The 17,870-nt window shown below is 45.2% G+C and overlaps 1 protein-coding gene across 1 annotated transcript in view; it reads left to right on the forward strand.

Moving 5' to 3' along the window:
- Window positions 1-6,206: 6,206 nt before the first annotated feature.
- NDFIP1 (Nedd4 family interacting protein 1) overlaps window positions 6,207-17,870 on the forward strand; it is a 77,626-nt gene continuing 65,962 nt past the window's right edge. The window contains exon 1 of the mRNA XM_075344588.1: window positions 6,207-6,369. Within this exon, the coding sequence (XP_075200703.1) occupies window positions 6,337-6,369 (33 nt within the window). The 5' untranslated portion in view covers window positions 6,207-6,336. The remainder of the gene's footprint in view (window positions 6,370-17,870) is intronic.

The raw sequence follows: 17,870 nt of genomic DNA on the forward strand, positions 1-17,870 counted from the left end.
CAGTTTGACTGCCAAGAGCTCTCGGTCACCGATGGTGTAGTTGCGTTCAGGCGCTGAGAAGCTCTTGGAGAAGAATCCGCAAGTCACCATCTTCCCGGAGGAGGACTTCTGCATGAGCACTGCTCCGGCTCCTGAGGAGGAGGCATCCACCTCCAAGGTGAACTGGCGGTTTAACTCCGGACGGTGGAGTACAGGAGAGGAGGCAAATGCCCGCTTCAGAGAGCCAAACGCGGCGTCGGCCGCCGGGGACCAGTCCTTGGGATTAGCCTCTTTCCTGGTCAAAGCGGAGAGAGGAGCAGTCAGAGCAGAGAAGTGAGGGATGAACTGGCGGTAGTAGTTGGCGAATCCCAGGAAGCGTTGGATTGCCTTCAGTCCAGAAGGAGGAGGCCAGTTGAGAATGGAGGAGACCTTCTTTGGATCCATCTGCAGTCCAGTATCAGAGATGATGTACCCCAGGAAGGGGAGAGAAGACTGCTCAAAGACACACTTCTCGTACTTGGCGTACAGGCGATTCTCTCTCAGTCTTTGTAGAACCAGTTGTACGTTCTCTCTGTGGGTCTGGAGGTCCGGTGAGAAGACAAGATTGTCATCCAGATACACTACTACACAGACGTAAAGAAGGTCCCGGAAAACGTCGTTCACCAGTTCTTGAAAGACGGCTGGGGCGTTACACAGGCCGAAGGGCATCACGCAGTATTCATAGTGCCCATCGCGCGTATTGAACGCGGTCTTCCATTCGTCCCCAGAGCGGATGCGTACCAGATTGTAAGCACCCCGAAGATCCAGCTTGGTGAACACACGAGCTCCTCTAAGCCGGTCAAACAATTCGGGGATGAGCGGCAGAGGGTACTTGTTTTTTACGGTGATTTGATTCAAACCCCGGTAGTCTATGCATGGGCGTAAGTCGCCCTCTTTCTTCTTGACGAAGAAGAAACCTGCTCCAGCAGGAGAGGAGGATCTCCGAATGAATCCCCTTGCCAGGCTCTCTGTGATGTAAGTAGACATGGCCCTTGTTTCGGCTGGAGACAATGGATATATCCGTCCTCGAGGTGGTGTTGTTCCAGGGAGCAGGTCGATGGCACAATCGTAAGGACGATGTGGCGGAAGTACCTCGGATTGCTTTTTATCAAAGACGTCTGCAAAGGACCAATAGGCCGAGGGCAGCCCCGGTAGGTTCTCTGGAACCGGAGGTCGTCGGATGGGTTGTATAGTCTTCAGGCACTTCTCATGGCACGAAGAGCCCCATCGGGTGATTTCGCCAGTGCCCCAGCTGACTGACGGTTCGTGTGTCCGTAACCAGGGAAGTCCCAGCAGGATTTGATGGGACATGTGTGGGAGGACGTAGAAAGCGATGTTCTCGGTGTGCAGGGCACCGATACGCAGTTCCACCGGCTTGGTGATCCAGGAGATGGTGTCAGAGAGGGGTCTCCCATCCACAGAGGCAATCACGAGGGGCTTGTCGAGTGGAGTAACAGGCACCTGGTACTTGTCCACCGTGGCCTGCTGGATGAAATTGCCTGCTGCCCCGGAATCGAGGTATGCCTCAGCCGTGAACCGCGTCTCTCCCGTTGTCACTTGCACAGTCCACGTAACCGGGTCTGAGAGAGTCCCAGCACCTAGGGTGGCCTCTCCTACCAACCCTAGGCTTTGGAGTTTCCCGGCCTCTCTGGACAGGAGCGTAGCAGGTGTGTGTCCTCTCCGCAGTAAAAGCAGAGGCCCTTGGCGAGCCGCTCAGCTCGACGTTGTTCAGACTGCCGCACTCTGTCGATCTGCATGGGCTCGTGAATGGGAACCCCAGCTGTCGATGACTGAAGTACGGCGGGCTTCTGCGGAGGAGAGGAATGCCGTACCGGACGTCTCTCACGGGACACTTCCTTGGATCGCTCCTGAAAACGAATGTCCACTCGAGTCGCAAGGGCGATCAGGGCATCCAGGGTGGTCGGTACGTCACGACCCGCCAGCTCGTCTTTAATTCGCCCCGAGAGTCCTTCCCAGAAGGCGGCGGTTAGGGCCTCGTTGTTCCACCCGAGTTCCGAAGCCAAGGTGCGAAACCGGATGGCGTATTGGCCCACCGTCAGAGTCCCCTGACGTAACCGGAGAAGAGACGAAGCGGACGCGGAGGCGCGTCCGGGCTCATCAAAGGTGCCACGGAAAGCCTGCAGGAACTCCTGGATGTTCGTGGTCACAGGATCCCCCTTCTCCCACAAGGGGTTCATCCACGCCAGTGCCTCACCCTCTAGATGGGACATGATGAAGGCGACCTTGGCTTGATCGGAGGCAAACAAATGCGGCAGCTGCGTGAAATGAAGGGAGCATTGGTTTAAGAATCCCCTGCAGGTCTTGGGGTCTCCGGCGTACCGGGGTGGTGAGGCCAAACGAAGTCTGGAAGTATCTGAAGATGTCGCCACGGGAGCTGGAGCCGTGGACTGACTAGTGGAAGCCCGGGATGCTGAAGACGTAACTGCCGCTTGTAGCGTGTTCAGGCGGGCGTCCACAGAAGACATGAATTGCAGCATGCGGGTCTGAGTCTCACGCTGGCGTTGGAGTTCCTCCTGTACGGCTGCTAGTGCTGCAGCGGGATCCATGGCCTGATCTTACTGTCAGGGCCAGGTGGACGGGCAGACCCAGGAGGTGGATCCACTGGGCCGAACTCCTAGATGGTGGTAAGGGGTCCGGTAGCTGGAGCACTATAGACAGCAGAACAGTCCGTGCACACGAGGATAACGGAGAAGTCCCTGGCACCACGGAGTCACTGGTGGTAGTCCGGGTGACGCAGCTCAGGTTCGGAAGCCGAGATGATGTCAAGCGGGGTCCGGAACCTTTGGAGCGAGATGACGGGTTACCGCAGGGATCCGAGATGGTACGGACTGTCAGGATGGCAGATGGACAGCGTTCGGGGTTCGGGATTCGGTCAGGACCGGATGGCGAGGCAGGCACGGCTCTACAAGAGAGATAGGTGAGTATATCACAAAAACACCAGGAGACCTGACTCCTAGCTTAGGAAACACGAAGATCAGGTCCCGCCCCCTTGGACAATAAACCCCTTTATACCCTGTACCTGTTTTGCATCATTTCCTGTTAATGGACGCTGGCCCTTTAAGAAAGGGTCAGTGACCGCGCGCGCGCCCTAATGCGCATGCGCGCGGCCCGGGTGCCAGAAGCCAGGGAAGGAAGCTGAGAGGAGGACGCAGGGGAGCCGGCCAGGACCTGGGAAGCCGTCGGGCGCCGGGAGCGGAGACCAGGGGGCCTGGGAAGGACGGGCACCGGAGGCTGGAGAGCGGGGAGCGTGGCAGGTGAGCCGGGGAGCGGAGCTGAGGACCCGGGGAGCGGAGCAGAGGACCCGGGGAGGGGAGCCGAGGACCCGGGGAGCGTGACAATAGAGAGCTATACACGCTGAATGCAGCATATATTACAGTGTCACAGGCTATATGTAAGCACACACTGTCTGCAATATATATTATAAAGAGCTATACACACTGAATGCAGCATATATTACACACAGACTATATATAAGCACACACTGTATACAATATATATTATATAGAGCTATACACGCTGAATGCAGCATATATTCCACACACAGACTATATATAAGCACTGTATACAATATATATTATATAGAGCTATACACGCTGAATGCAGCATATATTACACACAGACAATATATAAGCACACACTGTATACAATATATATTATATAGAGAGCTATACACGCTGAATGCAGCATATATTACACACAGACTATATATAAGCACTGTATACAATATATATTATATAGAGAGCTATACACACTGAATGCAGCATATATTACACACAGACTATATATAAGCACTGTATACAATATATATTATATAGAGAGCTATACACGCTGAATGCAGCATATATTACACACATAGACTATATATAAGCACTGCATACAATATATATTATATAGAGCTATACACACTGAATGCAGCATATATTACACACAGACTATATATAAGCACTGTATACAATATATATTATATAGAGCTATACACACTGAATGCAGCATATATTACACACATAGACTATATATAAGCACTGTATACAATATATATTATATAGAGCTATACACGCTGAATGCAGCATATATTACACACACAGACTATATATAAGCACACACTGTATACAATATATATTATATAGAGCTATACACACTGAATGCAGCATATATTACACACACAGACTATATATAAGCACTGTATACAATATATATTATATAGAGAGCTATACACGCTGAATGCAGCATATATTACACACATAGACTATATATAAGCACTGTATACAATATATATTATATAGAGAGCTATACACACTGAATGCAGCATATATTACACACAGACTATATATAAGCACTGTATACAATATATATTATATAGAGAGCTATACACGCTGAATGCAGCATATATTACACACAGACTATATATAAGCACTGTATACAATATATATTATATAGAGCTATACACACTGAATGCAGCATATATTACACACATAGACTATATATAAGCACTGTATACAATATATATTATATAGAGAGCTATACACACTGAATGCAGCATATATTACACACACAGACTATACATAAGCACTGTATACAATATATATATTATATAGAGAGCTATACACACTGAATGCAGCATATATTACACACAGACTATATATAAGCACTGTATACAATATATATTATATAGAGCTATACACGCTGAATGCAGCATATATTACACACACAGACTATATATAAGCACTGTATACAATATATATTATATAGAGAGCTATACACGCTGAATGCAGCATATATTACACACACAGACTATATATAAGCACTGTATACAATATATATCATATAGAGAGCTATACACGCTGAATGCAGCATATATTACACACACAGACTATATATAAGCACACACTGTATACAATATATATTATATAGAGCTATACACACTGAATGCAGCATATATTACACACACAGACTATATATAAGCACTGTATACAATATATATTATATAGAGAGCTATACACGCTGAATGCAGCATATATTACACACATAGACTATATATAAGCACTGTATACAATATATATTATATAGAGAGCTATACACACTGAATGCAGCATATATTACACACAGACTATATATAAGCACTGTATACAATATATATTATATAGAGAGCTATACACGCTGAATGCAGCATATATTACACACACAGACTATATATAAGCACTGTATACAATATATATTATATAGAGAGCTATACACACTGAATGCAGCATATATTACACACATAGACTATATATAAGCACTGTATACAATATATATCATATAGAGAGCTATACACGCTGAATGCAGCATATATTACACACACACAGACTATATATAAGCACTGTATACAATATATATTATATAGAGAGCTATACACGCTGAATGCAGCATATATTACACACACACAGACTATATATAAGCACTGTATACAATATATATTATATAGAGAGCTATACACACTGAATGCAGCATATATTACACACACAGACTATATATAAGCACTGTATACAATATATATTATATAGAGAGCTATACACGCTGAATGCAGCATATATTACACACACAGACTATATATAAGCACTGTATACAATATATATTATATAGAGAGCTATACACACTGAATGCAGCATATATTACACACAGACTATATATAAGCACTGTATACAATATATATTATATAGAGCTATACACACTGAATGCAGCATATATTACACACATAGACTATATATAAGCACTGTATACAATATATATTATATAGAGAGCTATACACACTGAATGCAGCATATATTACACACACAGACTATACATAAGCACTGTATACAATATATATTATATAGAGAGCTATACACACTGAATGCAGCATATATTACACACAGACTATATATAAGCACTGTATACAATATATATTATATAGAGCTATACACGCTGAATGCAGCATATATTACACACACAGACTATATATAAGCACTGTATACAATATATATCATATAGAGAGCTATACACGCTGAATGCAGCATATATTACACACACAGACTATATATAAGCACTGTATACAATATATATCATATAGAGCTATACACGCTGAATGCAGCATATATTCCACACGGCGATGTTTGTGTGCACAGCCTCAGTCTCCTCCTCGCTGTGCTCCCTCCCCCTCCATTGGGCAGTGTTATCATCTCTGGATCATTCTCCCATCTGTCTCCTCGGCCGCCGCCGTTTTGCTGTGCTCGCTCTCGGGTCTGTACTTGGCCTCTGTCCGTGTCACCTCCATCTGACATGTCGGAGCAGAGCAGCAGTAGATACCAGCAGGTGAGTGCGAGGAGGGGCGGGAGGTGTCTGAGCCCGGGAATGAGCCGCCATGTACTAGGCCCGGCGCGGCTCTACTGCAGCCTGAGCCCCGGAAGCCAGGCGGCCGTGTCTGCGGATAGGACCGGCGACACCGACATACAGGAGATACAGACATACGTGTATGTGCGCTGCCACGTATGATATGGGCTCTATATACATTATATACGTGTATGTGCGCTGCCACGTATGATATGGGCTCTATATACATTATATACGTGTATGTGCGCTGCAACGTATGATATGGGCTCTATATCCATTATATACGTGTATGTGCGCTGCCACGTATGATATGGGCTCTATATCCATTATATACGTGTATGTGCGCTGCCACGTATGATATGGGCTCTATATACATTATATACGTGTATGTGCGCTGCCACGTATGATATGGGCTCTATATACATTATATACGTGTATGTGCGCTGCAACGTATGATATGGGCTCTATATACATTATATACGTGTATGTGCGCTGCCACGTATGATATGGGCTCTATATACATTATATACGTGTATGTGCGCTGCCATGTATGATATGGGCTCTATATACATTATATACGTGTATGTGCGCTGCCATGTATGATATGGGCTCTTTATACATTATATACGTGTATGTGCGCTGCCATGTATGATATGGGCTCTATATATAATATACGTGTATCTGCGCTGCCATGTATGATATGGGCTCTATATACATTATATACGTGTATCTGCGCTGCCATGTATGATATGGGCTCTTTATACATTATATACGTGTATGTGCGCTGCCATGTATGATATGGGCTCTATATATATTATATACGTGTATCTGCGCTGCCATGTATGATATGGGCTCTATATACATTATATACGTGTATGTGCGCTGCCATGTATGATATGGGCTCTATATACATTATATACGTGTATGTGCGCTGCCATGTATGATATGGGCTCTATATACATTATATACGTGTATCTGCGCTGCCATGTATGATATGGGCTCTATATATATTATATACGTGTATCTGCGCTGCCATGTATGATATGGGCTCTATATATATTATATACGTGTATGTGCACTGCCATGTATGATATGGGCTCTATATATATTATATACGTGTATCTGCGCTGCCATGTATGATATGGGCTCTATATACATTATATACGTGTATGTGCGCTGCCATGTATGATATGGGCTCTATATACATTATATACGTGTATGTGCGCTGTCACGTATGGTGCTGTGCTCTCTATATACATTATATACGTGTAGGTGCGCTGCCACCTATGGTATGCTCTTTATATACATTATATATGTGTATGGGCACTGTTGCCTATGGTGCTGTGCTCTATATACATTATATGTGTATGTGCGCTGCCACCTATGGTATGCTTTCTATATACATTATATACGTGTATGTGCGCTGCCGCCTATGGTGCTGTGCTCTATATACATTATGTGTATGTGCGCTGTTGCCTATGGTGCTGTGCTCTATATACATTATGTGTATGTGCGCTGTTGCCTATGGTGCTGTGCTCTATATACATTATGTGTATGTGCCCTGTTGCCTATGGTGCTGTGCTCTATATACATTATATATGTGTATGTGCGCTGTTGCCTATGGTGCTGTGCTCTATATACATTATGTGTATGTGCGCTGTTGCCTATGGTGCTGTGCTCTATATACATTATGTGTATGTGCGCTGTTGCCTATGGTGCTGTGCTCTATATACATTATGTGTATGTGCCCTGTTGCCTATGGTGCTGTGCTCTATATACATTATATATGTGTATGTGCGCTGTTGCCTATGGTGCTGTGCTCTATATACATTGTGTATGTGCCCTGTTGCCTATGGTGCTGTGCTCTATATACATTATATATGTGTATGTGCCCTGTTGCCTATGGTGCTGTGCTCTATATACATTATATGTGTATGTGCCCTGTTGCCTATGGTGCTGTGCTCTATATACATTATATATGTGTATGTGCCCTGTTGCCTATGGTGCTGTGCTCTATATACATTATATATGTGTATGTGCCCTGTTGCCTATGGTGCTGTGCTCTATATACATTATATATGTGTATGTGCCCTGTTGCCTATGGTGCTGTGCTCTATATACATTATATATGTGTATGTGCCCTGTTGCCTATGGTGCTGTGCTCTCTATACATTATATACGTGTATGTGCGCTGTTGCCTATGGTGCTGTGCTCTCTATACATTATATACGTGTATGTGCGCTGTTGCCTATGGTGCTGTGCTCTCTATACATTATATACGTGTATGTGCGCTGTTGCCTATGGTGCTGTGCTCTCTATACATTATATACGTGTATGTGCGCTGTTGCCTATGGTGCTGTGCTCTCTATACATTATATACGTGTATGTGCGCTGTTGCCTATGGTGCTGTGCTCTCTATACATTATATACGTGTATGTGCGCTGTTGCCTATGGTGCTGTGCTCTCTATACATTATATACGTGTATGTGCGCTGTTGCCTATGGTGCTGTGCTCTCTATACATTATATACGTGTATGTGCGCTGTTGCCTATGGTGCTGTGCTCTCTATACATTATATACGTGTATGTGCGCTGTTGCCTATGGTGCTGTGCTCTCTATACATTATATACGTGTATGTGCGCTGTTGCCTATGGTGCTGTGCTCTCTATACATTATATACGTGTATGTGCGCTGTTGCCTATGGTGCTGTGCTCTCTATACATTATATACGTGTATGTGCGCTGTTGCCTATGGTGCTGTGCTCTCTATACATTATATACGTGTATGTGCGCTGTTGCCTATGGTGCTGTGCTCTCTATACATTATATACGTGTATGTGCGCTGTTGCCTATGGTGCTGTGCTCTCTATACATTATATACGTGTATGTGCGCTGTTGCCTATGGTGCTGTGCTCTCTATACATTATATACGTGTATGTGCGCTGTTGCCTATGGTGCTGTGCTCTCTATACATTATATACGTGTATGTGCGCTGTTGCCTATGGTGCTGTGCTCTCTATACATTATATACGTGTATGTGCGCTGTTGCCTATGGTGCTGTGCTCTCTATACATTATATACGTGTATGTGCGCTGTTGCCTATGGTGCTGTGCTCTCTATACATTATATACGTGTATGTGCGCTGTTGCCTATGGTGCTGTGCTCTCTATACATTATATACGTGTATGTGCGCTGTTGCCTATGGTGCTGTGCTCTCTATACATTATATACGTGTATGTGCGCTGTTGCCTATGGTGCTGTGCTCTCTATACATTATATACGTGTATGTGCGCTGTTGCCTATGGTGCTGTGCTCTCTATACATTATATACGTGTATGTGCGCTGTTGCCTATGGTGCTGTGCTCTCTATACATTATATACGTGTATGTGCGCTGTTGCCTATGGTGCTGTGCTCTCTATACATTATATACGTGTATGTGCGCTGTTGCCTATGGTGCTGTGCTCTCTATACATTATATACGTGTATGTGCGCTGTTGCCTATGGTGCTGTGCTCTCTATACATTATATACGTGTATGTGCGCTGCTGCCTATGGTGCTGTGCTCTCTATACATTATATACGTGTATGTGCGCTGCTGCCTATGGTGCTGTGCTCTCTATACATTATATACGTGTATGTGCGCTGCTGCCTATGGTGCTGTGCTCTCTATACATTATATACGTGTATGTGCGCTGCTGCCTATGGTGCTGTGCTCTCTATACATTATATACGTGTATGTGCGCTGCTGCCTATGGTGCTGTGCTCTCTATACATTATATACGTGTATGTGCGCTGCTGCCTATGGTGCTGTGCTCTCTATACATTATATACGTGTATGTGCGCTGCTGCCTATGGTGCTGTGCTCTCTATACATTATATACGTGTATGTGCGCTGCTGCCTATGGTGCTGTGCTCTCTATACATTATATACGTGTATGTGCGCTGTTGCCTATGGTGCTGTGCTCTCTATACATTATATACGTGTATGTGCGCTGTTGCCTATGGTGCTGTGCTCTCTATACATTATATACGTGTATGTGCGCTGTTGCCTATGGTGCTGTGCTCTCTATACATTATATACGTGTATGTGCGCTGTTGCCTATGGTGCTGTGCTCTCTATACATTATATACGTGTATGTGCGCTGTTGCCTATGGTGCTGTGCTCTCTATACATTATATACGTGTATGTGCGCTGTTGCCTATGGTGCTGTGCTCTCTATACATTATATACGTGTATGTGCGCTGTTGCCTATGGTGCTGTGCTCTCTATACATTATATACGTGTATGTGCGCTGTTGCCTATGGTGCTGTGCTCTCTATACATTATATACGTGTATGTGCGCTGTTGCCTATGGTGCTGTGCTCTCTATACATTATATACGTGTATGTGCGCTGTTGCCTATGGTGCTGTGCTCTCTATACATTATATACGTGTATGTGCGCTGTTGCCTATGGTGCTGTGCTCTCTATACATTATATACGTGTATGTGCGCTGTTGCCTATGGTGCTGTGCTCTCTATACATTATATACGTGTATGTGCGCTGTTGCCTATGGTGCTGTGCTCTCTATACATTATATACGTGTATGTGCGCTGTTGCCTATGGTGCTGTGCTCTCTATACATTATATACGTGTATGTGCGCTGCTGCCTATGGTGCTGTGCTCTCTATACATTATATACGTGTATGTGCGCTGCTGCCTATGGTGCTGTGCTCTCTATACATTATATACGTGTATGTGCGCTGCTGCCTATGGTGCTGTGCTCTCTATACATTATATACGTGTATGTGCGCTGCTGCCTATGGTGCTGTGCTCTCTATACATTATATACGTGTATGTGCGCTGCTGCCTATGGTGAATGTGTTCTGTGTATTCACCATATGTTCTGCAACCTATACTGATTGATTTTATATATACAGTGCATATATATATATATATATATATATATATATATATATATATATATATATATATATATATATATATATATATATATATATCTCTATATCTCTATATCTCTATCTCTCGCGTAACAGCACTTCAGCCAATTGCTGGCAAATTTCTGAAGATTAGTCCTTCTTTGGGGAGCCTTTGGAGGAGTTTTTTTCTTTTTTCCTAAGGCTATATGCGCATTCGGCAGTTTAAACTGCACCTTGTCCAAGAGAGCCTGGAAATTGTAAAAAAACCCAAACCCCTGCTTGTACTGATGGTGCGTTTGTTAATTCTGAATTTGATGCGGTTTTTTTTTTTTTTTGGTAAAAAATAGTGATGATTGGACCGGACTGTGAAGTCCGACCCCTGCGGATTGAAAAGCACCCGCGGGGGTTGGACACACGGGAAATAAAAATAAAGTAAAGCTAAAGGAAAAAAATAATAAAGCCAGCGCAATTTACTTACCGAGTCACCTGCGCGGCTGTAAACTGCTCCCGCAGCCGCTCAATTTTCTAAAGCCACTCATTAGGCTCATGCTTATTCACTGCATCCCCCGCCCACCAGTGTCTGTGATTGGTTGCAGTCAGACAGCCTGTCTGTCTCTTCCAATCACAGAACCGGTCTGCTAATCTATAACATACAGTAAAATAAATATTTAATAAAAAAAAAATGGCGTTGGGTCACCCCAATTTTGATAAGCAGACAAGATAAAGCCAGACAGCTGGGGGCTGGTATTCTCAGGCTGGTGAGACCCATGTTATTGGGAGCCCCCAAGCCTAAAAATATCAGCGTGCAGCCACCCAGGATTGCCCATTGATTAGATTCGACAACCCCAGCACTTTACCCGGCTCTTCCTGATTGCCCTGGTGCGGTGGCAGTCGGGGTAATGAGGGGTTAGTCTCAGCTCACAGCTGACACAAAGTCCTAAATTAGTAAGGGGAGGTGTCTGAGAAACCCCGTCACTAATCTGCAAGTGAAAAGAAATAAACATAAACAGCCCAAAAATCTTTTATTTGAAATAAATACAAAGACAGACCCTCTTTCACCCCTTTATTTACCCCCAAAATGTCCCTGCAGGTCCGACGTAATCCACACGAGGTCCCACGACGAATCAACTCTGCTACATCTGAGCCTGGAGAGACTGAAAACATACTCGATGGCTCCAGGAAACACTGACAAGTGGGTCCTGGCTGGCAGCAGTGACATTACTCACTTCACCGGGTTCTCATGATATGACCTCTGGGGACCTGTGTACCGCACTCTGGTCACCGTACCCCCCCCTCCCCTCCTTCCTCGGCCAACATTGTCATTGTTAAAGGGCTGGCGAGGTTAAACAGTGACAGTGCGCGGCTGAGCCTAATGAGCGGCCCCGAAAGAAGAATGAGAGGCCGCGGGAGCAGTGTGACAGCCGCGCTGGTGTTCGGTGAGTATGAAGCGCTTGCTCCTTCCACCTTTTGCGCACGGTTCTGGTCCCCATAGATTATATGGTGATCGGCATCCGGCCAGATACCGGGGATCAATCCACGAGTCAGCGGGAGATTGATCTGCCAGTCCTCCCATTACTAGTGAGAAAGCACGGACAAGACGCAAAAAGATAGTACGTGCTTTTTTTTTTTTTTTCTTTTGGCATGTTTGCGACCGATAAACTGCAAATAAAAAAACTGCAATGTGTGCACAGCAAATCTGACTTATAGACTTTGCTGGAAAGTCAAGACTTTCTGACATCAATACTGCACTTAAAAATGCAAATGTAGCGTGCGCGTATAGCCTAAAGGGTTTCCTGAGCCTGTGTTTGATGACATTTTGAAGGTTTTTTGTTTTTTTTTTGAAGCCTTCTTTGCTGCCCTTTTATTAGACAGTGCCTAGTTTGGAGTGCTTAAAGGGAACCTGTCACCAGAATTTTCGCTATTAAACTAAAAGATTCCCCTTCTGCAGTTCCTGGGCTGCATTCTAGAAAGGTTCCTCTTGCTACTGGCCCCCCTTTCAGACCTAAATAACAACTTTATAAAATCGTACCTTTTGCTATGGCAATGACATTTGCTGGCCCCGTGGGCGGGCTGTATTTCGTCCGTTATCCCCCTCCTGCCCCTGTTCGCCGTCCCCCAGCGTTTTATTTACATAGATGAGGCCGCCACCCTCATCTTCCGCAGTGCTCCGGGAGTCTCGCGCATGCTCAGTGGCACTATTGCGGGACTGAGCACTTTTTTCAAATCGCGTGCGTCGGTGATGTTATTGCGCAGGTGCGAGTTTATGGGCGGCGCTGTGAATGTCATCACCAGCGTCATCCAAGTACCCGCCCATAATCTCGCGCCTGCGCAATAACATCACTGGCGCTCGCGATTTGAAAACAATGCTCAGTCCCGCGATAGTGCCACTGCGCAGGCGCGAGACTCCCAGAGCACCGGCCTCATCTATGTAAATGAACACTGGGGGACGGTGAACAGCGGTAGGAGGGGGATAACGGACGAAATACAGCCCGCCCACCGGGCCAGCAAATCTCATTACCATAGCAAAAGGTAAGATTTTATAAAGTTATTTAGGAAACCCGAATAACAACTATTCGGGCTTCCCATAGACTTACATTGCGCATTGAATATTCGCATAGCGGCGACCTATTCGTCGGATAGTCGCGAAGCCGAATATTTGAGGTATTCGATCATCCCTATTAAGCATGCATGGCGCACGGATGTCGTCAGTGTGCTGTGCATGGTTTTTCACGGAGCCATTGTATGGGTCCATGTGTCTGTGCTGCTGGTGAAAAGCGGACATTCCTCCTTGTGGATCACAGGGACACGGTTTGTGTGAAAACGTGGAGGTGTGAAGATCCCCTTGTATTGTCATTAGTATGCATGTGAACACGTCTCTAGTAGGTATGAAAATGGATGCCACACTTACTGGAAACACAGACTTGTGAAGGGGGCCTAAATCTGTGTATATGGTGTATTGTCATTGTGTCAATATACTCACCTACCACCGTCTTCTCTGGCATCCAGCACCGTTCTGCTCCTTTTTTCAGTGACGTCACTGTGTAACTTTGTTGGTCCCATCTTCTAGTGGGGCTCCAAAACGTTGCTCACTTGCTTGGCCTGGCGTAAAACTGCCCACAATCTCAACATGTTTGCACGGCTGTGAGCTGCCTAAATATTTTGTGACATTTCCTCCTTTATTTGCGGAGTCGGCTCCAGAGTGTGTCACTGCCGGGACTCCCAGTGATCAGCTGTAATCTGTGGGAGCTATGCCAATGTCTCTGTGGTGCCACTGCATGACTTAAAGAATAATGAAACTAAGACGTTATTCCTGGACAATAAAAATAGCATGCAATTACTTTCCAAATCCCTGCTGTTTCCTCATGTGTTTGCCTGCCTTTAGTAACATTGATGTACTCATTTGGAGTACAGATGATTGCAGTGAGAAGGTCAGCAGCCGACTCTTCAAAGTCTAGTGCTAAGGCCGGGGTCACCATTCGATGTGAGAGCCTTGGATGATATGGTGATGATGAGTCTGCTCCGGCTCTGCTGCGAGTGTGAGCCCAGTGTCATTATACTGTGATCTGATGCTCACATGCCAGAACCGGAGCACAGGTGAGGAGATTAATCTCTCCATCTTCTCCACTGTCTGTCTCTGCATATATCGGACCGATAGTATCACAAATCCATTCACACATCTGTAAGAATGACGGGTTTGAGAATGAGATCTGTGCAGTGTAAAGCCCAACCTATTCTGATCCGATGTTCCGGATTACAATAGGGCATACACAGGCGGTCTGTGTGCTGTCTGATGGAAAATTGGGCAGCACACGGACATTGCACCTTATCCAAAGAGTAAGGGCTTATCAGGTGTCTGATATTGTGAAAAAAAATGGATCACACCCGGCCTGTCAGAAAGGAGAAGGTGGAGGAGCTTTTTTTCTCTCTACAGATGAATTTTTTTTTTCTTACGCCTGGTAAAAATGGACATCTGAATGAGGCCTCAGCTGACACTTTCACTGCGATCACCTGTGCTCCAATAAGTACAACTGGTATGAATGCAGCTGAAGTCCAGCAAATAGACTGGGGGTAAGCAGGGGTTTGGAAGCCACGGACATGCAATTCTTGGCTAACGCACCCTGGTTTTAGAGGGGGAAAAATAGGAAAATAAAATTTTAAGCAAAAAATGTGGGCATGACACACTGTTATGGGGCGAGGATCTGCTGCTGACACTGTTATGGAGGTGGTGTCCACAAATTCTCTACTAAGGTACTCCATCCTGGTAATGATCCTCCTGCCTTGTATATGATCCCCATCCTGATAAATACCCCCATCCTGGTATGTGCCCCCATCCTGGAATATGCTCTCATCCTCGTATATGGCCCGCATCCTGTGGCACACGTAAAAAAAATAAACGCTTATACTCGCCTTTCCTCACTCCACTCAGCATCGCTCGTTCTCTTGTCTGTGCCAGCAGCAGCGCCGCTGACCTGTGTGGAGCTATGATGTCATCCCTGTGCGCACCTCTCTCCACACACATCAGAGGCCAGGCAGACAGGAGGACATCGCGATGCTGCAGGGATTGGTGGCTGGTGAGTATACTTATTCACTGCCCCCCGCGCTGATGATGATGATGATGATGCGCGGGGGGCAGTGAATATAGCCGCACATGATCACTCCAGGCTGTGGGAGCCAGGGATGATCACGCGGGCCGGCTGTTTAGTATGCGCGCACCCCCCGCCCATCATCCCGCCCACCTCTCAGCGCCGGCTTCAGGGCTGAGATGATGGGCGTTGGGATGCAGTGCATATGAAAAGAGGCAAATGAGCGGGCCCACATGGTCACTGTAGGCACTGCTACAGCCTGCTACTGCCTCTGATGACCCCCTTCCCCGCAGCCATTGGACTATAAGATGCACCCCCCCTACTTTCCCCAAAAATTTTGGGGAAAAAAAGTGCGTCTTATAGTCTGAAAAATACGGTACATTGCATGATGCTATGTCAGGCTATGTGCGCACGTTGAGAGAGGGGAGCCAGCACGATCTGAAATTGACATGCATCATATAAAAAGTGAAATTCACAGATTTATTCCAACTGTACTACAATAAAAAAAAATGAGATTTTTATCAAATAATTGATCAATTTTTTGAGCCACCCCTGCCAACGTCACGGCAAATCTCAATAGGGGGGTCCTACTCTACATTCTGTATTTCATGTGCCATGCGGCCTCCTAGATAAAGTTAAAAGCAGAACCATAATAGAGCACACATACCTGTAACCTGTATATAACCGCTTCTATGTTGCAAAAAAGGCACTTGTGGATAGAGACCAGCCCAGGTCCCAGCATGTGGAGCAAGCTCTGCACTATACCAGGACTATATCAGAACTGATCCTCCCAGTGTCAACCAGCAACCATTGATAAAGGCGAACCAGATCCAAGATGGTGCCTAATTAGCATTGCCTGTGGAAAGGGGTGAGGTAACTGAATCTGAACAGCTACCAACAGGAGGAATACATAGCAAACCAAAATCAGGCGTGCATGGCATGGTGGTGACCGGCCACCAGAATTTGTAGCATAACTACGACCAAACAGAGAGAGAGGGGAGCCAGCACGATCTGAAATTGGCATGCATCATATAAAAAACCAACCCCCTGCTCGGTGCAGCATTCATTAAACCATCTCATAAAGTTGTCTGTCCAGCTTTTGTTTGAAGACTTCCAGGGTGGATTGATTTAAATCACGCCGATTTAAATCATGATTTAAATCACGATTTAAATCAAAAGATTTTTTTCTATTTAAATCGGATCGATTTAAATCATGATTTTAATCATGATTTAAATCACTGATTTAAATCAAAAGGTTTTTTTTTAATATAAATCACGATTAAAATGAGAAGTGAGAGCAGTGTGCATGTGCGCCCATAGTTACACGGACGAAACTAGGGGCAACGATCTAACGCCAGGGTGAGGGGGGGACCCCAAAGTAAGTAAAAATCTTTTTTGTTTTACTATATGTCAATAGGTAGGTGTTTAAAAGCAGCATGTCTTAATTGTGTAAACTATTAATAGCCTCCACATTTTGTTCATACTGCTCCTTTAATTCCACACTTCTAGCTTGGTTTCAGTTTTGGTTTAGTTTCTTTTTCCCTGCATTCAGTTGACATGCCCAAACTTGTTGGATAGTCAGCAGTACTTGGCTCAGGCTGTAGTACCATCAGCAGTGCTTGGCTCAGGCTGTAGTAACAATCAAACTTCATAAGTGATCTGTGTGAGCCATGGCAGCAGGTCGTAAGAGAGACCCTATTTGGGTTCATTTTGTTGAGATGTCAGCAGCAGATCTTGGAAAGAAAGGTGCAAGAGCAAAGTGCAAATGCTGTCAAAAGGATATCCAAGGACTTGTTTGCCGTTTGAAATCACATTATGAAAACTGCAACCAGAAGGGAAATGAAGATGTTGATAGTGATACAACTAATGTCAATGAACCCCCACAGCTTCTTATGCACCAGGAGCCTAGTACTAGTGGTAAGTCTGGCAATTAATTTACAACCTATTTTTTTAACAGACATTTTACTGGGATGGTTAAAGTC

The sequence above is a fragment of the Anomaloglossus baeobatrachus genome, chromosome 4 (genome assembly GCF_048569485.1).
Source record: "Anomaloglossus baeobatrachus isolate aAnoBae1 chromosome 4, aAnoBae1.hap1, whole genome shotgun sequence".
NCBI lineage: Eukaryota > Metazoa > Chordata > Amphibia > Anura > Aromobatidae > Anomaloglossus > Anomaloglossus baeobatrachus.